This window comes from Microcaecilia unicolor, chromosome 2 (assembly GCF_901765095.1).
Source record: "Microcaecilia unicolor chromosome 2, aMicUni1.1, whole genome shotgun sequence".
NCBI classification, from domain to species: domain Eukaryota; kingdom Metazoa; phylum Chordata; class Amphibia; order Gymnophiona; family Siphonopidae; genus Microcaecilia; species Microcaecilia unicolor.
In genome coordinates, this window is record NC_044032.1 from 83,219,811 (window position 1) to 83,243,343 (window position 23,533).

Here is a 23,533-nt window from a genome sequence, read left to right on the forward strand (position 1 = left end):
TTGTGTTTATTTGTTATATTGATTGAAACGATTTTGTAGTCTGTCTTTGGAAATTATAATAAATAGGTTTTAAAAAAATGACGGTGCTGGAAGCAGAAGCTAATGGACATCACTCCTGGCTCTGTTAAGATACAACCTGGGGGGGGGGGGGGGGGAAGGGGTTGTGCAGATGGGGGTGTGCCACTGGACCTCAGAGATTTAGTTTTTTAAAGTCAGGGCAAGGGGAGGGAGGGGGGCTACTAGACTGCCACGGAACCATGTACAATGCTATCTAGGGCAGGGGTTTTAGGTCAGGTGCTCCCCTAACCCTTTTATGCTACCTTGGACTTGGTGGTAGTTTTCTCGTGCTGTAGACATCAGTGCACAGGTTAGAAGCTTCTCTGCATTACTGCTTATCTCTTTAGCATGCATTTTAATATGCTGTGTGATCACAGAACCCCTTTCTGCATCATGTGATCCATGATGAGTATGTAGACTGCTTGTATATGCTTCAGCCCGTGGTAGCTTTCTTCATTAGCCCTACAGTGATTTAAGGCAGAAAGTCTAGTTACAGGAAGACTGGATCCTAAACCTTAATTGGAAAAGAGCAAAAGTTGAAGCTGTTGACAACTTTAAACCCCAATTAGAGAAGGGGCTGAAGGTTGCAAGCAGTGAGTGCTAACTTCCTAAATGTGTTGGGGAGTAATAATTCACCCACCCAAGGGTTTACCTTTAACCTCACAAGACAGACTTACTTCACTTGGGGAACACACATAATTTTCCTTTAGATGTTAATTACAGACACCATTGGTATAAGTAACCCTGTTGCCACTCGACTAACAGATACTAAGTCTCTACAATCCATCTAATGTAACTGGGATATAGAATATCTGATCTATATATATAAAACTCACCCTCAACGTTCTATTGTCTGACATCACTGAAGCCAAGGTTCGTAAGTTCGAAGCTCTGAAGCCACGAAAAACACAGTCTCGGGCCCCCGCCCTCGCGTCAAACGTTATGACGTTGAGGGTGGAGCAATTCACTCACATCGACGGTGGCCAGGGCGGCGCAATGGCGTCACTGACGACGAAGGTGCATTGGGTGGGGGGGGGGGCAGAGGAAAACCTTGCTAGCGCCCGTTTCATTGGTTCCAGAAACGGGCCTTTTTTTTACTAGTAGTATAATAAGGAGCAAGAAGGAGCAAGGAATGGTGTTTTACTATTTCTGCTGTTACTAAACATATGAAAGATGCTGAAGTTGGAAGTGAGTGAAGTTACCTCAAGGAGATCTTTCAATGTTTCTTTAATAAAGTGTTGGTGATATTGTTGCAAGAAATTTACCTATTTCTATGGATTATTTGTCTTTTACATTTTATTATTCTTATACTGTACATACTTGTAAATTCTAGAGTACCCATTAAAGGTTTGTTTGTTTTTTAAATCTTAAAGGCAGCATGGTCTCTATGATCCTTTTGGCCTAACTACTGTGCCTAATTGTTTTTGCTGTTTACTATAGTGAACTCGCCAATTGAAGGGGGACCCTTAATAGTCTATGTGCCATGAGTTAAAATTGAATGGGGAAAGGAGTAAATTTAGCCATAGACACTGTAATCTGATTATGTACCCACCTCAGGAATGATTCTGAGCCCCAACCATCAAGAGGTCCACTATACTATTTTGCAGTTCATCAGTATCTCTTGCCTGTTCGGTTGCTGAAAGTGAGAATTGAGGGGCAGATTTTTTTTTCTTTGTTTGTTTTTGTTACATTTGTACCCCGCACTTTCCCACTCATGGCAGGCTCAATGCGGCTTACATGGGGCATGGAGGGTTAAGTGACTTGCCCAGACTCACAAGGAGCTGCCTGTGCCTGAAATGGGAATCAAACTCAGTTCCCCAGGACCAAAGTCCACCACCCTAACCACTAGGCCAGATTGTGTTCCCTTTTTGGTTGGTTTTCCCTTAACTGCTGAAGTAGCAACAAATTAAATCTTTCAGCAAAAAATGTGCTATTTTAAAACTATACAAAGTGACTTGTGGAGTTATTGCATATTTCTGTCCTCTTTTTGCTCATAATTTTAAGGCCTTTACTATTTTATCTATGACTCCTAAATTATTTTATGTCATCAATTTCTCTGTTTGAGAATTCATTGTATTCCATTGTCAGTACAACCTCTGTTGTCACATATCAGTATTGACCTTGTGTGGGCTTCTTTCCTCTCTAGGTCACCATTTCAAGGCTCACAAGGCTGTTCTTGCTGCCTGCAGTCAGTTCTTCTACACATTCTTTCAAGATTTCACTCAAGAACCTTTAGTGGAAATAGAAGGTAGTTCTTATATTTGTACAGCTAATACCTTGATGCTAAAACCTGTTTTTTACAAGAATTACATTAAAGAAAGCATCATATTCAGTATATGCTAAATAGAGCATACTTGAGATAACAATATTTATTCTGCAGAAGAAAGTTACTGTATATGCTTGACTGTAAGTTGACATATTTAGATCAAAAAATCCTTAAAAAAACCCAGGGTCATGCTATCAATGGGTAACACACACAGAAGCTTAAAAAAATGTTTGCAGTAAACCTCCCTCCCCTCTGCGCACCCTTGTTGGTAGCACGCGTGGCATTGCAATCTCCCCGCCCCCACCCCCCGCCGGCTGTGTACCTTCTGTTCTCAGATGTCTTCTATATAGCACTGGCACTGCCCGAGTTCTGCTTCAGAGCGTGCCCTCTGGCCTGTCCCATCTGTGCAGAAACATGACATGAGTCAGAGAGTGCAGGACAAGTCAGAGGGCACGCTCTGGAGCAGAACTTTGGTGGTGTATGCTGCAGTACTGATGCTGTATAGGAGACATTTGAGATTTGGAAGGTACACAGTGACAGTGGGGGGTATGAGGCTAGGAGCAGTCTAGGGGGGAGCAGCAGGAAGGACATGCGGGGTCTGTGTAGGGGGGCATCAAAGAGGGCATGGTGAATCTGTACAGTGGGGTATGAGTGGGACAGGGAGGAGGATATTCTGGCTGCGGTGGGGTGTGAGTGAGGCAGAGAGAAGTGTATGTGTGTGTGTGTCTGTGTATGTCAGGGAGAAAGATGTGGCTGTGGGGTGGTTGGGGGTCAAATTTGACTGTGTGTGTGTGGCTTTGACATACATGGGTCACACCAATTTTGGCTATTTTTAGTCTTAAAACTGCCCTCAGCTTATATGTAAGGTCCACTTATAGAGGTATATTTTCATTATGGAACTTTGCAGCTTTGAAAATGAGCCCCAAGTATATACGGTATAGAATGATGCTGAACTTGTTTCTGTTACTGAATCCAGTTATAGTATAAAACAAAATATTCACTTCAAAATTATACAATTCAGTAGCAAGCAAAGAATGTTAGACTTTCTTTTCCAATGTTGCAAAACAGCATCTCAAACAAAATAATAAAAAAAACACACCAAGTGAAGGCCTTCATTTTTCATGTCTTCATGGTGTTTCAAGGCAGATCTTCTTTCCACTTCTTAAAGGTATTATCTGATGTCACTCCATGTAGCTCAGTTTTATTCTACTGGTTACCAGAGGCTGAAAAACATCTAATCACATTACTCCAATTTCTTAGGGAAAAAGGGAGACTATTTTTCTATCTCATTGAAGTGAAATATCCATTTCTGTTTTAGTCCTAGCAGAGTTCTACTGTGAATCACCCTTCTTGACTACTCTGGTAGAACATCCAAAACTTAAAGCCATATCCTTTTCAAGACAATAGGAATCTAATGGTGCTTCCAATTTCTTCTTGTTTAAACTAAACTATATTTATGTTCAGTTAATCTTGTTTTCAACTTCTGGATGGTCTTACTGACATAGACAGCTCATGGCAAGGACATACAATAACAGACTACAAAAGCAGTCAGGCACTCTTCCACTGTAAAATAGTGTCATCCTGTGGATTTTCCAGAAGTGTTATTTCCAACATTAATGTCACAGACCACACAGTGGGCATTTTTAAAGTGACTACTTTCTGCTCCACAATTGGCCACAGCACTGCTAGTCTGCAAAAACTGGATGTACAGAAAGCACATTCCAATATATTTTAACGGTAGAAGAAGTTTGATGCTGAAGGAGACAACCGCATTACACAAACTAAGCAGGCATCTTCAATTTCATGATTCACTGAGTGTTCCAATAACAAAGTTCTATCATTAAACAGAGCGTTTGAGTTTTAAAGAACAAATAACGTTTATAGCACAGAAATTGATAAAATAGAAGGTATCAGGAGGAGCACTCATCCTCCTTAGAAGAGGTGCCAGTGTGCAAGTCATCGAGTGGTCCAGTCGTCGTCACTGGTTCGGCACTGACTTCTTTTCAGACTTCCTTTGCCCTGGCTCTCATGCCTTTGCCAATGCTCACCTTTGATGAGCAGTTCCGGAGCATGCTCTGAGATGAGCTGGTGCAGTTACTGTAAGGGGTTCCCACTCTGGCATCGAGGGTGCTTGCGCCACCATTGGAACAACCCCAGGCCTTCTCTGAGGCTCCATTTGTGTCACCGTCGAGGCAGGCAGTACCTCTTTTTATATCGGGGGAGGAAGCTTCCCAGGAGTCTGAGAGTAGGGCTGCACATCGGGGCTCTTCAGAGCGTGGACATTGCTCAGCCAGGCCGAGGTCAGTACAGACTCATTCACCTAATCCTGAATATGGGGAAGAGTCTGATTGGGACCACTCATGGGAGTCAGATGAGGATCCACATTACTTCTTGGAAGAGGAGTTGTATGGAATTTCATCAAGAGAGACGAAAACCTTCACCTGAGGTGTCTTTCACTAGTTTTGTGAGAGAGGTGGCTGCGGCTGTCCCATTTAAGTTGGAGATGGAGGAGGAGCCCAGAGCCAGAGATGTTGTCTATTCTGGGCTTTAAGCCTTCTCCTAAGGAAGAGGTCACTGTACCATTGCACCCTATCCTTAAGGATGCACTGTTTAATTGGGAGTCTCCTCTCAGACTGCAGGTCGCACCCAAGAAGATGGATACACAATATTACCGTATTTTTCAAACTATAAGACACACTTTTTCCCCCCAAATTTGGGAGGAACATGTGGGTGCGTCATAGTCCGAATGTAGCATACTTGCTCGCTGTGTGTGTGGGGAGGGGGGCAGCCAGGGCCGGTCTTAGGCCGAGTCGAGCATTGCGACCGCATAGGGCCTTGCGCTCAAAGGGGCCCCGTGCGGCGCACCTCAACTCCGCCCAGTGCTTTTTTTGTGAGGTTCGGCTTACCTGCCCGCTCCCTTCCGTTCGTGCACCCATGCTCCCTGTTTTGAAATCTTTAATTTACCCGAAGTTGTGGTGAGCCAGCAGTAAAAGCAGCAGGCAGGCTCGCCTTCTCGTTGCTTCCCTTCCCTCATCGTGTCCCGCCTTCCTCTGATGTAACTTCCTTTCCACGAGGGTGGGACGTGCTGAGAGGGAAGGGAAGTGACAAGGAGGCGAGCCTGCCTGCCTGCTGCTTTTACTTACTGCTGGTTCGCCGTGACTTCGGGTATATAAATTAAAGATTTCAAGGCAGACGAACGGAAAGTTGGGGAACTGCGGGCGGGGGTTTGAACGAATCGCTGGATATGGGGAGGAGAATTGCTGGACATGGAGGGGAGGGCAGGGGAGAGAGGAGAATCGTTGGACATGGATGGCAGAGGAGGACAAATTCCACTGCAGAGCCACACAGGTTGTGCAAAACTGCTGTCCCCATGCAAGAGTGTTGCACAACATGTGGTTCTCCAGCAGATCCAGTGTCTTCAGTGCCTAGGGCCCGATCATAGTACTTCTGTGTTCCGTGTCTTTGTTTGAAGAAAAGGATCCAGTTGGCCAGAGAGGCTCAGCAGGAATGAATTTTTGAAGCCCGGTACGAATCCTCGACGTTGGCATCAACAGCATCAACGGTCGGTATTGCATCAGCATAAAGAGCATTGGTACATATGGCTGCTAGACCTGTGGACACCAAGAGCAGTTGTGCATTGAATGGGGCTCCATCTGCCTCGACACCGACTTATACAGGGTCCCCGGGACCAGTCTGCATCGGACCCAACCCCAAGATGACGTGAGGATTGAACATTGTCCTCATCGGCCCCACAGACAGTCCGCCCAACTTTTTTGTTTCTTTTGATCCCATCAGGATGGGGGTTGCCATTGGGAAATGCACAATCTCTAATTGCTGGCAGATTTCATTTCTTTCACTTATGCCCGGACTGGGCTGACCCTGGAGGGTCATGTCAAGGCTCACAATGTCAGAGCCATAGCTGCGTCGGTAGCCCACTTGAGGTCAGCCTCCATTGAAGAAATTTGCAAGGCTGCGACATGGTCTTCAGTCCACACATTCACATCTCATTACTGCCTTGAACAAGATACCCGACGGGCCAGTTGGTTTGGGTAAGACAGTACTGTAGAATCTGTTTGGGGTCTAGAATCCAACTCCACCCCCCTAGGACCGATTTCTTCTGTTTCAGGCTGCGCACTCACATAGTTGTATATAGTTATAGTTTCTGTGTTATATCCTCGCCATTGCAAGGCCTAGTTGACCAATAGTTTTTGTTTTCGATGAGCCTGGTAGCTATGGATTCCCCGTGTGTGAGAGTGCATAGGCCTGCTTGTCCTCAGGGAAAGTGAAGATACTTACCTGTAGCAGGTATTTTCTGAGGACAGCAGACCTTACACCCCCAACACTCGCCCAACACTCCCACCTCCCCTTTGAGTTGTCTCCTTTTTGTCATCTATGCTGTAGTATTGTATTTCAGTAACCGTACTCTTGCGGTAGGCGGAAAGGCACTCGCACATGCGCGATGAAGCATGTCTCGCACTCCACAGACCCCTTTACAGCTTGTCATAAGCTCCGGACCGGGCATCGCGGGATTGCGTTACCTGTATGTGAGAATATGAGGCCTGCTGTCCTCGGAGAATACCTGCTACTGGTAAGTATCTTCACTTTATTGAAACAGAAATAGTTGTGAGAGAGAATGAATTTGATTAATTTTGTAATAGCTTCTGGTGAGTATTGGTGGTCCAGGGTGGATGTTTTTAGGAATTTATCACATGCAGCTATGCCATCTGCATGGGGAATGTTGCTGTATAGTGATTCTACATCCATTGTGACCAGAAGAACACCTGGTGGTAGCTGCTTGATGTTTTTTAATCTGTCAAGAAAGTCTGTATGTGATGCATTCCTGAAAAGACCTTTGAAGTTATAGTGATGAAATATTTTGACACCCACCAGACAGGACTTAACAAACATTTGGGTTTTCTGTCCCATTATAAACCATAGAACTGTACTGTGTTGTCACTCTCTTATGATCCATCCATCTCTCCCTGTCTGTCGCCCATCCAGCTCTCTCTTTCTCACCTAACCCACCCCACCCTCTTCCTGTGAGACTGTCATTGGAATGCTTTTATGTTTCACTTATATATTCTGATATTTGTCAACATTTGCTCATTTCTGATCTGAAGAAGAGGTGTTATCTTTAAAAGCTAATCAAAAAATATGTTGTTAGTCCAATAAAAAAAGTATCTTATTTTCTTTTCTATGTTTTGTTTTATTTCTATGTTTTTACCTTTAAGAGTGGACTAACACATCTAACACACCACAGTTCTTTAACATAGGAATTTGTACTTGCATCTGGGTTTGCTGATTCTTCACAAACTACATTTTGTTTTCCATGCCGAGGTGTAGCTAGGTGAGGTGCAAGGGCAATGGCCTGCTCCCCCAAACGGATGTGGAATAAAATGGCTCTTATGCAGATCAGCCCTTCAGCTTCACAGTGACACCTATTTTACAAAAGGTCTGCCCCCCCCCCCCAGACTTCAAAACCTGGCTACGCTTCTACCTACTACTACTTAGCATTTCTATAGCGCTGCCAGGGTTACGCAGCGCTGTACAAGTTTAACATGGGGAAGGACAGTCCCTGCTCAAGAGAGCTTACAATCTAAAGGTTACAAACTATGTAGTCAGTGTAGGTAGCATGAATGGGGAAGGTGGTTAGGCGCCAAAAGCAAGGGAGAAGAGATGGGCCTTAAGTAAGGACTTGAAGATGGGCAGGGAGGGCGCTTGGCGTATGGGCTCGGGAAGTCTGTTCCAGGCATAAGGTGATGCGAGGCAGAAGGGGCGGAGTCTGGAGTTAGCGGTGTTGGAGAAGGGTACAGATAGGAGTGATTTGTCCTGAGAGCAGAGGTTACGGGCGGGAACATACGGGGAGAGGAGGGTAGAGAGGTAATGGGGGGCTGCAGATTGAGTGCATTTGAAGGTCAATAGGAGAAGCTTGAACTGAATACGGTAGCGGATAGGGTGCCAGTGAAGTGACTTGAGGAGAAGGGTGATATGAGAGTATCGGTTCACGCGGTAGATAAGACGTGTGGCGGAATTTTGGACAGCTTGAAGGGGGGATAGATGGCTAAGCGGGAGGCCAAAGAGAAGAAGGTTGCAATAGTCAAGATGAGAGGTAACGAGCGAGTGGACGAGGGTTCGGGTGGTCTATTCAGAGAGGAATGGGCGAATTTTGCTAATATTATAGAGGAAGAAGCGACAGGTCTTAGCAGTCTGCTGGATATGGGCAGAGAAGGAGAGGGAGGAGTCGAAGATGACTCCGAGATTGCGGGCTGAAGAGACTGGGAGGATGAGGGCGTTGTCAACAGAGACGGCAAATGGGGGAAGAGGAGAAGAGGGTTTGGGTGGAAAGACAAGGAGCTCAGTCTTTGCCATGTTCAGTTTCAGATGCCGGTTGGACACCCAGGCAGCGATGTCTGAGAGGCAGGCCGAAACTCTGGCCTGGGTTTCGACTGTGATGTCGGGAGTGGAGAGATAAAGCTGGGTGTTGTCACCATAGAGATGGTACTGGAAACCATGTGATGAGATCAGCGAGCCCAGGGAAGAGGTGTAGATAAAGAAAAGAAGCGGTCCAAGGACAGATCCTTGGGGAACCCCAACAGAGTGCGGGATGTGGGTGGAAGAAGAGCCATTAGAAAATACTCGGAAGGTGCGTTGGGAAAGATAAGAAGAGAACCAGGAGAGGACGGAGCCCTGGAACCCGAATGAGGACAGTGTGTCAAGAAGTAAATTATGATTGACGGTGTCAAAGGCGGCAGATAGGTCGAGGAGGATGAGAATGGAATAGTGTCCCTTGGATTTGGCAAGGAACAGGTCATTGCAGACTTTAGAGAGTGCTGTTTCTGTCGAGTGTAGTGGGCGAAAGCCGGATTGAAGCGGATCGAGGACGGCCTGAGAGGAGAGGAAATCAAGGCAGCGGCTGTGGACAGCGGGTTCAAGTAATTTGGAGAGGAAGGGTAGAAGAGAGATGGGGCGGTAGTTGGAGGGACAGGTGGGGTCAAGTGAAGGTTTTTTGGGAAGTGGTGTGACCACAGCGTGCTTGAAGGTGTCAGGGACAGTAGCAGTGGAGAGAGAGAGGTTGAGGATGTGACAGATTGAGGGGATAACTGTAGGAGAGATGTTGTTAAGCAGATAGGTGGGAATGGGATCAGAGGGAACAGGTGGTGCACTTAGAGGAAGAAAGAAGGCGAGCAGTATCCTCTTCGGTGATCTCAGGGAAGGAGGAGGAGGAGAAGGAGGCCAGGTTAGATTGGTTGAGGGAGTGGGTTAAGAAGTCACAGGGAGGAGAAGGCTTGGAAGCGAGTTCAAGGTTTATCTTCTGCACTTTATCGCAGAAGTAGTCAGCTAGTGTTTGAGGAGAGAGTGAGGGGGTGGGAGCGGAGGGCATTTTAAGTAGGGAGTTGAGGGTGGCGAAGAGGCGACGAGGGTTGGAGCCAAGAGAATTGGTTAATTGAGAGTAATATTTCTGTTTGGCAAGGAATAGGGAGGACTGGAAGGAGGACAGCATGAATTTGTAATGGGTGAAGTCTGACAGGGTGCGAGATTTCCTCCAGAGTCGTTCAGCAGAACGGGTGCAGGAGCGAAGGTAACGGATGCAAGGGGTTAACCAGGGCTGAGGATTGATGCGCTTAGTGGGGCACCTCCAAGGTGCCTGTATGCTGTTGGCAGGCATCAAAGTCCAGCCCAGTCACTCATGAACTACTTTGACTTTGTTGAATAAAAACTACAGTTTCCTTGTCATCAAGCAGATGCAGCCATTACAGATGGGTTGTGTCCATCAACCAGCAGAGGGAGATAGAGAGCACACTTTTTTCAGTGCCTCATACCAGCTTGCTCCACTGCCTTTCTTCAGTATTCTCTATCTCCCCTAGCAGAGTGGCTGCAGCTTCTTCGAGCTCCATCTAAAATCTGCCTGTGGAGGTTGCTCCTGTGCTTTTGCCAGTTGTTAGCAGGGGTGTTGGAGGCTATAGCAGCTTCACTTTAAAGGCACATAGGTTCGCCCTTTCCCTGCCTTTCCCACTCACCTGAGCCTCCGGAGTTCTATTTACCTCTGCTTTCCTCACAGCGTAAAAAAAAAAAAAAAGCGCTTAGACGCTGGAACAGAGGTTTTTCCTTGCCTTTTTCTGTGGGACTGGAGCTGTGATACTTAGTCCAGTGAGGTAAGAGTGTTTTCTGACTCCTCCGGGGTGGGCCCGCGATCAGGGCGATTTTGGTGCGAACCGCCATTTTAAATTTTACCACCGTTTTCGGCAATGGCTGCAGAGACAGTAAAGCGCTGTTCCAAGTGTGGCGAGCGCAGATCAGCAGCGGGGCTCTGTAAATCGTGCTGTACAGACGTTAGAGCCGGCCCGAGCATGGCGAGCGACGATTCTTTGCGCTCTGAGCGGGCGCCATTTTGAATTTACCACATGGCGCGACCTCCGCTGAGACGGAGAGTCCTGAGCCCGGAGTGAGGCTGATATGGGAGCTACTAGCCCCGGCAGAGATCCGGGTACCCAGGGTGAGTTTTTCTCCCCTGATTTTGTCTTATTAATGCATAAAGCATACATGCTTAAAAGAGCTCTCCTACAAAGCCCGGCATGGGCCTCTTCTAATGCCCCCCCGGTGGATTCTACCCTGGGTATGCCCTCTGAGGCGTTATTCCCTGATAATTGGCAGAATATGAAGCGCAGAAGGGCTCATTCCCCTTCAGAGAGTACTGCACCTTCATCCCCCCCCCCCCCCCCCCCCCCCCCCCCCCCCGAGGTCGGGCTGCGAGGATTCGGAGGACTCTGGCAGGCCTTCATGGTCTGAGGAGCCAGAGTCTGGTGCAGAAATGACTCAGGATCTGGACGATCCCTCTGCAGTGAGGATTTTCCACCGTGATGAGCTGCCAGCGCTTATTTCTGATGCCCTGCAGGCTCTCTCTATTGAGGACCCTGCCAGTGGCACAGCCTCCTCTGTGAATCCTAGGATGGCTAGTACCAAAAAGCCTGCTTGAGCCTTTCCTTTGCATGACTCCATCCAAGAGCTTATTTCGGCTCAATGGGCTGACCCCGAGGGACCTTTGAAAGTTTCCAGGGCTATGGGGCAATTATACCCTCTGAGTGAGGAGCATATGGCTCGCTTTGCTATGCCTAAATTGGATGCCCTAGTCACAGCTGTGACAAAGAGAACTACCCTCCCTGTTGAAGGAGGTGTTGCCCTGAAGGATATTCAAGACAGTAGACTGGAATCAGCACTTAAATGGTCATTTGAAATTGCAGGTCTCACTATTCGGGCGTCTGCATGCAGTTGTTATGCTGCTAGAGCCTGCCTGGCTTGGTTGCAACAGGCAGTGGAACAGCCCGGTGATGGAGCGGAGCCCTTTTCAGATGTGGCTCCGCGGATGCAGTCGGCCTTGTCGTTTCTTGCTGACGCCCTTTATGATATTGTCAGAGCTTCGGCTAAACACATGGCAGTAGCAGTGGTGGCTCACCGTCTTCTTTGGCTACGGCATTGGACGGCGGACATGGCTTCTAAGCAAAGGTTGGTGAAGTGCCCTTTCAAGGCCTTCTCCTGTTTGGTGAGGAGTTGGCGAAAATTGTGAAGGGCCTGGGTGAGGCTAAACCCCAGCGCTTGCCCAAAGATAGGCCTCGGCCTTCCTCTAAGGGTGCAGCGGTCCACTCCTCTTACAGACCTCGCTTCCGTGAAGCTCGACGGTACCGCCCGGGGCGTTCTGCTGGGTTCACTTCTCGTGCCTGTTTTCAGCAGAGGAACTCCTTTCGCTCGGACAAACGTTCCACAGCCACTGGCTCAAGGCCTGGAGTTCAGGGGTGACCCTCTCAATAATGGTGCGCCGGCCCTCTCCTCGAGTCCTGTCATCGGAGGACGTCTTTCCCTCTTTGCCGAGGAGTGGGCCAACATTTCCTCAGATTAGTGGCTCTTGGACCTGATCAGAGACGGTTACAGAATAGAATTCGACGCCCCTGTAAGAGACGTGTTCGTGGAGTCCCGATGCGGTTCTGCCACCAAACGGGCGGCGGTAGAGGAGACTTTACAAGGTCTGATTCAGAAAGGGGCCGTGTCCCCGGTACCTCCCGCCAAACACGGCTGTAGCCGCTACTCCATGGTGGTGCCGCGAAAAGGAGGGTCTTTTCGCCCTATTCTGGACTTAAAAGAATTAAACAAGTCCCTGAGAGTGCGGCATTTTCACATGGAAACCCTGCGCTCCGTCATTGCGGCGGTACAGCCAGGAGAGTTTCTCACGTCTCTGGACCTGAAAGAAGCTTACTTGCACATTCCAATTTGGCCCCCGCACCAGAAGTTTCAGAGGTTTGCGGTGATGGGAAAGCATTTCCAGTTCCGGGCCTTGCCTTTTGGCCTCGCCACAGCTCCCCGCACCTCTTTGAAGGTTATGGTGGTAGTAGCTGCCTTTCTAAGGCGAGAAGGTATTCGGGTTCACCCGTGCCTGGATGACTGGCCCATTCGAGCAAACTCTGCTGCAGAGAGTCAGCATGTAACAGCCAGAGTGGTCTCAGTACTTCAATCTCTGGGCTGGGTCGTCAATTTGGCCAAAAGTCACCTGACCCCCTCGCAGTCTCTAGAATATTTGGGGGCCAGGTTCGACACAGCCTCGGGGTATGTGTACCTACCCGAGCAAAGGTGGTGCAAGCTTCAGAATCAGGTCTGTCTGCTCCTGAGGATGCCCCGCCCGCGAGCTTGGGACATTGTCCAGCTGCTTGGATCGATGACGGCCACCATGGAACTGGTGCCTTGGGCGAGAGCGCACCTGAGACCTCTACAGTATGCTCTACTCCAAAGATGGTCTCCAGTTTCTCAGGATTACCAATGCAGACTCTCTTGGCTCCCTGCGGCCCGACTCAGCATGGAGTGGTGGCTCTCAGCATGCTGCAGCGAGGAATGCCGTTGGCGCTCCCCGATTGGTGCTTAGTGGTGACAGATGCCAGTCTGAAAGGCTGGGGGGCACATTGCAAGGGGAAGCATGCCCAGGGTCTATGGACACCCGAGGAGTCGGAGTGGTCCATCAACCGCCTAGAGTTGAAAGCGGTGTTTCAGGCGCTTCTGGCCTTTCAAGTGACCCTGGAAGGATTGGCTGTCAGAGTGATGTCGGATAACACGACAGCAGTGGCCTATATAAATCGACAAGGTGGCACTCAGTGCAGAGCTCTAGCCGCGCAGGCCGAACAAATTTGTCACTGAGCCGAGCTGCATCTACAGTTTCTGACGGCAGCTCACGTTGCAGGTCAGAGCAACGTGCAAGCCGATTATCTAAGCAGGCATCAGATCAATCCAGCGGAGTGGGAACTTGCAGGCGAAGTGTTTCTGCAGATATGTGCCAAGTGGGGTAAGCCCGTGATCTATCTAATGGCGACAAGCACCAATGCCAAAGTCCCGTGCTTCTTCAGCAGACGGAGAGATCCTCGCGCAGCGGGGTTGGATGCCTTGGCTCAATCCTGGCCTCCGGGCCTACTGTATGTGTTCTCTCCATGGCCCTTGATAGGGCGAGTGCTCCTGCGGATTCGGCTGCATCCAGGAGAAGTGTTGACAAGTGCAAAGTGATGCATGTGGGTAAGAGGAACCCGAATTATAGCTACGTCTTGCAAGGTTCCGCGTTAGGAGTTACGGATCAAGAAAGGGATCTGGGTGTCGTCGTCGATGATACGCTGAAACCTTCTGCTCAGTGTGCTGCTGCGGCTAGGAAAGCGAATAGAATGTTGGGTGTTATTAAGAAGGGTATGGAGTCCAGGTGTGCGGATGTTATAATGCCGTTGTATCGCTCCATGGTGCGACCGCACCTGGAGTATTGTGTTCAGTACTGGTCTCCGTATCTCAAAAAAGATATAGTAGAATTGGAAAAGGTACAGCGAAGGGCGACGAAAATGATAGTGGGGATGGGACGACTTTCCTATGAAGAGAGGCTGAGAAGGCTAGGGCTTTTCAGCTTGGAGAAGAGACGGCTGAGGGGAGATATGATAGAAGTGTATAAAATAATGAGTGGAATGGATCGGGTGGATGTGAAGCGACTGTTCACGCTATCCAAAAATACTAGGACTAGAGGGCATGAGTTGAAGCTACAGTGTGGTAAATTTAAAACGAATCGGAGAAAATTTTTCTTCACCCAACGTGTAATTAGACTCTGGAATTCATTGCCGGAGAACGTGGTACGGGCGGTTAGCTTGACGGAGTTTAAAAAGGGGTTAGATAGATTCCTAAAGGACAAGTCCATAGACCGCTATTAAATGGACTGGAAAAATTCCTCATTTTTAGGTATAACTTGTCTGGAATGTTTTTACGTTTGGGGAGCGTGCCAGGTGCCCTTGACCTGGATTGGCCACTGTCGGTGACAGGATGCTGGGCTAGATGGACCTTTGGTCTTTCCCAGTATGGCACTACTTATGTACTTATGTACTTAAGTGGTTCTCATCGCCCCGGATTGGCCCAGGAGGCCTTGGTATGCGGACCTCCGACAGATGCTCGTAGAGGATCCCCTTCAGTTACCTCTGGTTCCCAACCTGTTGTCACAGGGTCCGGTGACCATGGAGGACGCTGGCCGATTTGGTCTTATGGCCTGGCGATTGAGAGGGCGCAATTGAGAAGCAGAGGCTATTCCAATAAAGTAATTACCACTCTCCTGCAAGCCCGCAAGCATTCCACTTCCGTGGCTTATGCCAGGATTTGGTGCCAGTTTGAAGTCTGGTGTGCTTCCAGAGAGCTCACACCCCTGCGGACTCCTGTCTCGCCGATTCTGGACTTTTTGCAGGATGGTGTACAAAAAGGCTTGGCCTATAATTCCCTGCGGGTGCAAGTGGCAGCGTTGGCCTCCCTGCGTGGCAAGGTTGAAGGCGTGTCTTTAGCTGCTCATCCGGATGTGGCACAGTTTCTTAGAGGGGTGCTTCAGCTCCCTCCTCCTGTGCGTGCACCTTGTCCAGCTTGGAACCTGGGGCTAGTGCTGAAAGCCCTTCAGGGTGCTCCCTTTGAACCGCTTCGGCGTGCTTCAGAGAAAGATTTGACACTGAAGGCCAGCTTGTTAGTGACCATTACTTCGGCGAGATGGGTGTCAGAGCTCCAGGCGCTGTCCTGTAGAGACCCTTTTCTGCAGTTTTCAGAGTCCGGGGTCACGGTTCGGACTGTGCCTTCCTTCTTGCCTAAGGTGGTTTCAGCGTTTCACATAAACCAACCTATTTTCTTGCCCTCCTTTGTTGAGGAGGAGTTTCCAGAATCTTTTGGGCAATTGCACCTGTTGTACATGCGCAGGACTCTGCTGCAGTATCTGTGAGTTACTAACTCTTTCAGGACCTCTGATCATCTGTTTGTTTTGCTATCAGGTTCTTGCAGAGGGTCTCCAGCGTCTAAATCCACTATTGCCCGCTGGCTTATTTCAATTTCTGTTTATTGTGAGTCATATAGTCAATCACAGCATAATAAACATAAGATAGAAACAAAGTAGTATACAAAATTTGAATTTACTGCAGCAACTAGTGCAACTTATGTTGGGAAAACTTTAAACTCTCACAGGGGTTCACATGTTCATAAGGTGTCCTTTCCCGGCTGGAGTGAACGTTTGCCAAAAAGGTGTCCAAACACGAAAGAAGGCAGATTCTGAAAACCTCAAATCGGACCTAGCCACTCTCCACTCAAACTTCATATAGTCAATCATTTTGCTGCGCCATTGTTGAATTGTAGGACTTTTGGAGGAGATCCATTCTTTCAAGATGACTGCTTTAGCTGCTGTTGTTGCTCTGCTTACAAATCCTTTGTATCCTGTTGGTATGGGGGTGATCAATAATGGTTTTCCAAACAATAAAAGGGGAGTGCGCTTCCATGTAGTGTGCCACAATGTCGAAGTATACTTTAATAGATTAGTCCAGAAGGCTGTTAGTTTGGGACAGGACCAAAACATGTGGCCCAAAGTGGCGCCCTGGGCTAGACACTTAGGGCACGCACCGTCCGGAGACACTCCTGCATGGAATGCCCTTCGAGGTGACATATGTTTGCCCGCTGGCTTAAAGAATCTATCTTTTCAGCTTATTTGCTTGCCGGCTGGCCTCCGCCTGATGCCTTTAAGGCGCATTCCACTAGAGGAATTTCCTCTTCTTGGGCTGAAACTGGAGCACTCTCTCTTCAAGAGATTTGTAGTGCAGCAACATGGGCTTCTAAGCTCTCTTTTGCCCGACATTACAGGCTGGATGTGGCTGCCAGGAGGGACGCACATTTTGGAGCGCAAGTGCTGGCGCGTAGTGTGGCTTGTTCCCACCCTATCTAGGGATTGCTTTGATACATCCAGGGCCATGCCTAGAGTCTCCGGCGCCCCCCTGCAGTTGGCCCCCCCGGCGCCCCCCCCCCCCCCCCCCCCGAAAACGATCGCTACACTACCCGCCCTCTTCTCCCCAGATCCTTTTCCTTTTTGTTTAAATTTACCTCTCCGGCGCGCGGCAGCGTAGCGTTAGTGAGAAGGAGGCGGCGCTCCCCCACCCCGACGTGTCTTCTTCCCTTCGCTCAGTGTCCCGCCTTCTTCTGACGTCATTTCTGACGTCAGAAGACGGCGGAACCGAGCAAAGGGAAGAGACTGACACGTCGGGGCAGGGGAGTGCCGACTCTTCACTAACGCTACGCTGCCACGCGCCGGAGTGGTAAATTTAAACAAAAAAAAAGGACAAGGATCTGGGGAGAAGAGGGCGAGGTAAGCATGGTGCGGCATGGCGCCTCCCAGAGGATGGCGCCCTCCTGCCATGCTTACCTCGCTTACCGTGTCGGCACGGCCCTGGATACATCCCATCTGTAATGGCTGCATCTGCTTGATGACAAGGGAAAATTAGGTTCTTACCGTGATAATTTTCTTTCCTTTAGTCATAGCAGATGCAGCCATGATCCCTCCCTGTCTGATGCTATCTGCTGTCAATCTATTTCAGGTTCTGTTCGTGTTTCCTGGAGATTCCGTCCTTGGGAGGAAGTCGGAAAACAGTCTTCAGGATTCTTTTTCAATTAAAGGAGGAAGACTTAATTCCCTCCAGTTTCATGTTTTGGAGGATGTTTATTCCCTCCGGGAGGATGAGTTTATTCCCTCCAGTTATGTCTCAGTGGAGGATGAGTTTATGCCCTCCGGGAGGATGTTTCATTCCCTCCATTCTGAGTTAATGCCCTTTGTTGTAGGGCCGTCGTTTGCTGTGAGGAAAGCTCATGTTATTCCCATTGTGGTTTGCCATACTGCTTTGGAAGTTTCAAATACTGAAGAGAGGCAGTGGAGCAAGCTGGTATGAGGCACTGAAAAAAGTGTGCTCTCTATCTCCCTCTGCTGGTTGATGGACACAACCCATCTGTAATGGCTGCATCTGCTATGACTAAAGGAAAGAAAATTATCACAGTAAGAACCTAATTTTCCCATTTTATCCAGCGCTGCTTCTATGGCAGCAGCAATCTCCACCTTTATTTCAGCAGCTCAAGCTGAGCTGACTGAGGGGCTGGACGAACCCTGGATCTTTCATCTTTGCTCATCTCTCTCTTGTGTGGTAGTTTTGTTGCCATTATCTGAAAGCTCCGATAAGTATTATAGTGAGGTGATTCTGAGACTAAAGATGTTAAAAACTACTGAAATTCCATAGGTATACCTGTGCTCAGTTAGGGTGCGCAGGAGCTTAGCTCTTCTGCATCTTCTCCAGTGCATGGTACATTGAACCCCTCTTGATCCCAAACTGTAAAAAAAATATGTTGTATCCAGTGGGATAAAACTGAGCCACCATGGAGTGATATCGGATAGTACATTTGAGAAGCAGTAGAAAATCTCTGCCCTAAAATAGCTTGAATACATGTGAAACAAAGGCTTCCCTTAGGTATTTTTGTTTTGTGTTTTTGCTTAAGATTGAGTTTCTGAGCATTGGAACACTTGTTTGCTGCTGAACTGTCTAATTTTGAAGTGACTTTATTGCATTACATGGAGAAAATTTAAGAACGTTTTAAGGAGGCTTTCAGGACAAATGACTGAACGTGACCCAGTACGTTGACAGTACATTCCTAACTGATTAAGGTCTGATTCTCTGATTGCCTTCTCTCTCTCTCTCTCTCTCTCTTTCTTTTTTACATAAACTATGAAATAAGATATTTTTCAGTAGCTTGGCAAAATATTTTGTTTTATATTAGCAAATTGCTTTTGCCAAACACTGCATATAAGTTACAATTTGTGTATTGTATCCATTTCCGGTAGCCATACTGGTCCTGGAGAAACTGAAGTCTAGGTTGGCATCTCTTTTATGTTTCAATGGTTTTTATTGATGTTTCAACATGTGAAACATATCCATAAGATTCAATATATATGACTGTTTAAATAACATAACGTTCCTATGTATTAGTCATAAACTTCTATCATCAAGGTTTTGTTACAGTTTTCTCCCCTTTCTCCTCATATCTGTATAACTTTAAACAAAATATTTTTATTTAAAAGAAAATGAAAAATTGTACAATAAACTCAAACATTAAATTCCAATAATATCTTGTGTTATGTTTAATGTTGCCCTGTCTGAATCTCCCCCCCTACTCCCTCCCCCCCGCTATTCTTCAAAGGTTCCTTGCCATAGTTCATGGTATCTACTCCCTCTAAGTTCCTCTCCAGGTTCCTTACCTGTCTAGAACTGTGGGTTATTATCTACTGACCTATTTGGTTGGCATCACTTTTAAAGGACCAACAAAAGATTTTGAAGTACATGAACTTTATGGTATGCTGATGGCTGTCTGTAAAGATTATGGATGGTCTATTGAAATCCACTGATCAGCAGTTGGGATCAGCAAATATAAATGCTTATTTATAAATAAAACAATCGAAAAAAACTCTGAAGACCTTACAGGTTCCTTTTTCAAATGAGAATTAATATATATAAACAACTTTGATGGTGATGGCTCTTTAGAAAGTATCAAAATCAAAGAAATAAAGAATGCCCCACCAAAATTATAAAAACATGTGTAAACAAAAAGAATATACTTTAAACTGAAGGAAAAAAAGCCTCAAAGAGCTCCAGATGTAAAGATCTATAGAGCTAAAAGCTATCCAATTGATCTGTACGTCATCATTGGCTACCTTCCAAGTATATCAGAGATTATTGTATGGAAAACATCAAAATTGCTCAAGGCATGAAACTCTCCATATGCATCAAAAAAACAAAATCCAAAACAGCAGCACTAATCTGAGCCGAGCGAAACACTGGCCAATGTTGGTCTGGGGTGCTGACAGATGTTGAACATAGCTACAAGAGTCGCATGAGCTCTAGGAGGGACGTTTAAAGTTTGCTTAAGCTAAGTACCTTCTCTGGAGTTCTCTAAACTGTATTGACCGTGGAACCATGATTCTGATCGCGCCATATTGGCCGCAGCAGATATGGTTCCCCCTTCTTTTGGAGCTATTCTCCGAAGAACCGTGGAGATTGGAGTGTTTTCCAACCCTCATCACACAGAATGAGGGATCTGTTCTTCATCCCAATCTCTGGGTCTCACAGCTTGGATGTTGAGCCTAGAATTCGCTTCCTTGGGTCTTTCGGAGGGTTTCTCCCGGGTCTTGCTGGCTTCCAGGAAAGACTCCACTAAGAGGTGTTATTCTTTTAATTGGAGGAGGTTTGCCATCTGGTGTGGGAGCAAGGCCCTAGATACCCTTGCTTTCCCTACACAGACCATCTCTGTAAGGGTTCACCTTAGTGCAATTAGTGTAGAGGGTAAACTCATCTCTGGACAGCCTCTAGTTCTTCACTTCATGAGAGGTTTGCTTTTGTCAAAGCCCCCTGTCAAACCTCCACCTGTGTCATGGGACTTCAACGTTGTTCTCACCCAGCTGATGAAAGCTCCTTTTGAGCCATCTCAAGTACTTGACCTGGAAGGTCATTTTCTTGGTGGCTGTTACTTCAGCTCGTAGAGTCAGTGAGTTTCAGGCCTTAGTAGTGGATGCACCTTATATTAAGTTTCATCATAACGAAGTAGTCCTCTTGCCGAAGGTGTTGTCGGAGTTCCATCTTAATCTGTCTTGCCAACATTCTTTCCCCGACCTAATGCCCATCCTGGTGAAACCACCTTGCACACCTTGGATTGCAAGAGAGCATTGACCTAATATATGAAGCGGACCAAGTCCCACAGACAGTCCACCCAACTTTTTTGTTTCTTTTGATCCCAACAGGGTGGAGGTTGCCATCGGGAAATTCACAATCTCTAATTGGCTGGCAGATTGCATTTCTTTTGCTTATGCCTAGGCTGGGCTAACCCTAGAGCAGTGGTTCCTAAACCTGGTCCTGGAGGCACCCCAGCCAGTCAGGTTTTCAGGATACCCATAATGAATATTCATTGTGGATATATTGAAAACCTGACTGGCTGAGGTGCCTCCAGAACCAGGTTTGGGAACCACTGCCCTAGAGGGTCTTGTCACTGCTCACAATGTCAGAGCCATAGCTGCATTGGTAGCCCACTTGCAGTCAGCCTCCATTGAAGAAATTTGCAAGGCTTCGACATGGTCTTCAGTCCACACATTCACATCACACTACTGACAAGCAGTATACCCGACGCAACAGTCTGTTCGGGCAGACAGTGTTGCAGAATCTGTTTGAGATCTAGAATCCAACTCCACCCTCCTAGGCCCGTTTTATTCTGTTCCAGGCTGCACTTTCATTTAGATTGTATATAGTTTCAGGTTAATCTGAGTAATGTCCTCGCCGTTTGTGAGGCCCAATTGACCGTTGTTTGTTGTTTTACGTGAGCCTGGATGCTAGGGATTCCCCACTTGTGAGAATACAGAAGCCTAGTTGTCCTTGGAGAATGCAGAGATACTTACCTGTAGCAGGTATTCTCCAAGGATAGCAAGCTTTGTATTCTCACAATCCCTCCCACCTTCCCTTAGTTGAACATAATTTATAGTTAAAATTTAATGCCAAGAAGTGCACAGTGATGCACTTGGGGTGCAAAAACCCAAAAGAGAGATACCGGATAGGAGGGGAGAGATTGGTATGCTCGACTCAGGAGAGAGATCTTGGGCCGTTGGTGTCAGAGGATATGAAGATGAAGAAACAATGTGACAAGGCGATGGTCATGGCCAGAAGGTTGCTAGGCTGCATAGAGAGGGGTATAGCCAGCAGAAGACAGAAGGAGTTGATGCCCCTCTACAAGTTGTTGGTGAGTCCCCACTTGGAGTATTGTGTTCAGTTTTGGAGGCCATATCTTCTTAAAGATGTAAAAAGACGAAGCGGTGCAAAGAAAAGCTACAAAAATGGTATGGGATTTGTGTTGCAAACCGTACGAGGAGAGACTTGCCAACCTGAACATGTATAGCTTGGAGGAAAGGAGAAACAGGGGTGATATGATACAGACATTCAGATATTTGAAAGGTAATCTACAAATTAACCTTTCTCTGAGATGGGAAGGTGGTAGAACCAGAGGACCTGAATTGAGGTTGAAGGGGGGCAGACTCAGGAGTAATGTCAAGAAGTATTTTTCATGGAAATGGTGGTAGATACATGGAATGCTCTCCCTCGGGAGATGGTGGAGATGAAATCTGTAATGGAATTCAAACGTGCGTGGGATATACACAAAGGAATCCTGTTTAGAAGGAATGGATTTACGGAATCTTAGCGGAGATTGGGTGGCTACGCCGGTAATTGGGAAGCAAAACTGGTGCTGGACAGACTTCTAAGGTCTATGCCCTGATCATAACTGAATAGATATGGTGGACTGGAGTGCCCTGAGAAAGGCAAGGACAAATGAAACTCAGGTATATATATATATGTATATATATATGTATATATATATATATATATGTGTGTGTGTGTGTGTGTGTGTGTGTGTGTATATATGTATGTATATATATATATATACAGTGGGGGAAATAAGTATTTGATCCCTTGCTGATTTTGTAAGTTTGCCCACTGACAAAGACATGAGCAGCCCATAATTGAAGGGTAGGTTATTGGTAACAGTGAGAGATAGCACATCACAAATTAAATCCGGAAAATCACATTGTGGAAAGTATATGAATTTATTTGCATTCTGCAGAGGGAAATAAGTATTTGATCCCCCACCAACCAGTAAGAGATCTGGCCCCTACAGACCAGGTAGATGCTCCAAATCAACTCGTTACCTGCATGACAGACAGCTGTCGGCAATGGTCACCTGTATGAAAGACACCTGTCCACAGACTCAGTGAATCAGTCAGACTCTAACCTCTACAAAATGGCCAAGAGCAAGGAGCTGTCTAAGGATGTCAGGGACAAGATCATACACCTGCACAAGGCTGGAATAGGCTACAAAACCATCAGTAAGACGCTGGGCGAGAAGGAGACAACTGTTGGTGCCATAGTAAGAAAATGGAAGAAGTACAAAATGACTGTCAATCGACAAAGATCTGGGGCTCCACGCAAAATCTCACCTCGTGGGGTATCCTTGATCATGAGGAAGGTTAGAAATCAGCCTACAACTACAAGGGGGGAACTTGTCAATGATCTCAAGGCAGCTGGGACCACTGTCACCACGAAACCATTGGTAACACATTACGACATAACGGATTGCAATCCTGCAGTGCCCGCAAGGTCCCCCTGCTCCGGAAGGCACATGTGACGGCCCGTCTGAAGTTTGCCAGTGAACACCTGGATGATGCCGAGAGTGATTGGGAGAAGGTGCTGTGGTCAGATGAGACAAAAATTGAGCTCTTTGGCATGAACTCAACTCGCCGTGTTTGGAGGAAGAGAAATGCTGCCTATGACCCAAAGAACACCGTCCCCACTGTCAAGCATGGAGGTGGAAATGTTATGTTTTGGGGGTGTTTCTCTGCTAAGGGCACAGGACTACTTCACCGCATCAATGGGAGAATGGATGGGGCCATGTACCGTACAATTCTGAGTGACAACCTCCTTCCCTCCGCCAGGGCCTTAAAAATGGGTCGTGGCTGGGTCTTCCAGCACGACAATGACCCAAAACATACAGCCAAGGCAACAAAGGAGTGGCTCAGGAAGAAGCACATTAGGGTCATGGAGTGGCCTAGCCAGTCACCAGACCTTAATCCCATTGAAAACTTATGGAGGGAGCTGAAGCTGCGAGTTGCCAAGCGACAGCCCAGAACTCTTAATGATTTAGATATGATCTGCAAAGAGGAGTGGACCAAATTCCTCCTGACATGTGTGCAACCTCATCATCAACTACAGAAGACGTCTGACCGCTGTGCTTGCCAACAAGGGTTTTGCCACCAAGTATTAGGTCTTGTTTGCCAGAGGGATTAAATAC

The 23,533-nt window shown here is 47.2% G+C and overlaps 1 protein-coding gene across 1 annotated transcript in view; it reads left to right on the top strand.

The window, feature by feature from the left end:
• ZNF131 (zinc finger protein 131) overlaps positions 1 to 23,533 on the top strand; it is a 206,725-nt gene that overhangs the window by 64,294 nt on the left and 118,898 nt on the right. The window contains exon 3 of the mRNA XM_030193094.1: positions 2,204 to 2,305. Within this exon, the coding sequence (XP_030048954.1) occupies positions 2,204 to 2,305 (102 nt within the window). The remainder of the gene's footprint in view (positions 1 to 2,203; positions 2,306 to 23,533) is intronic.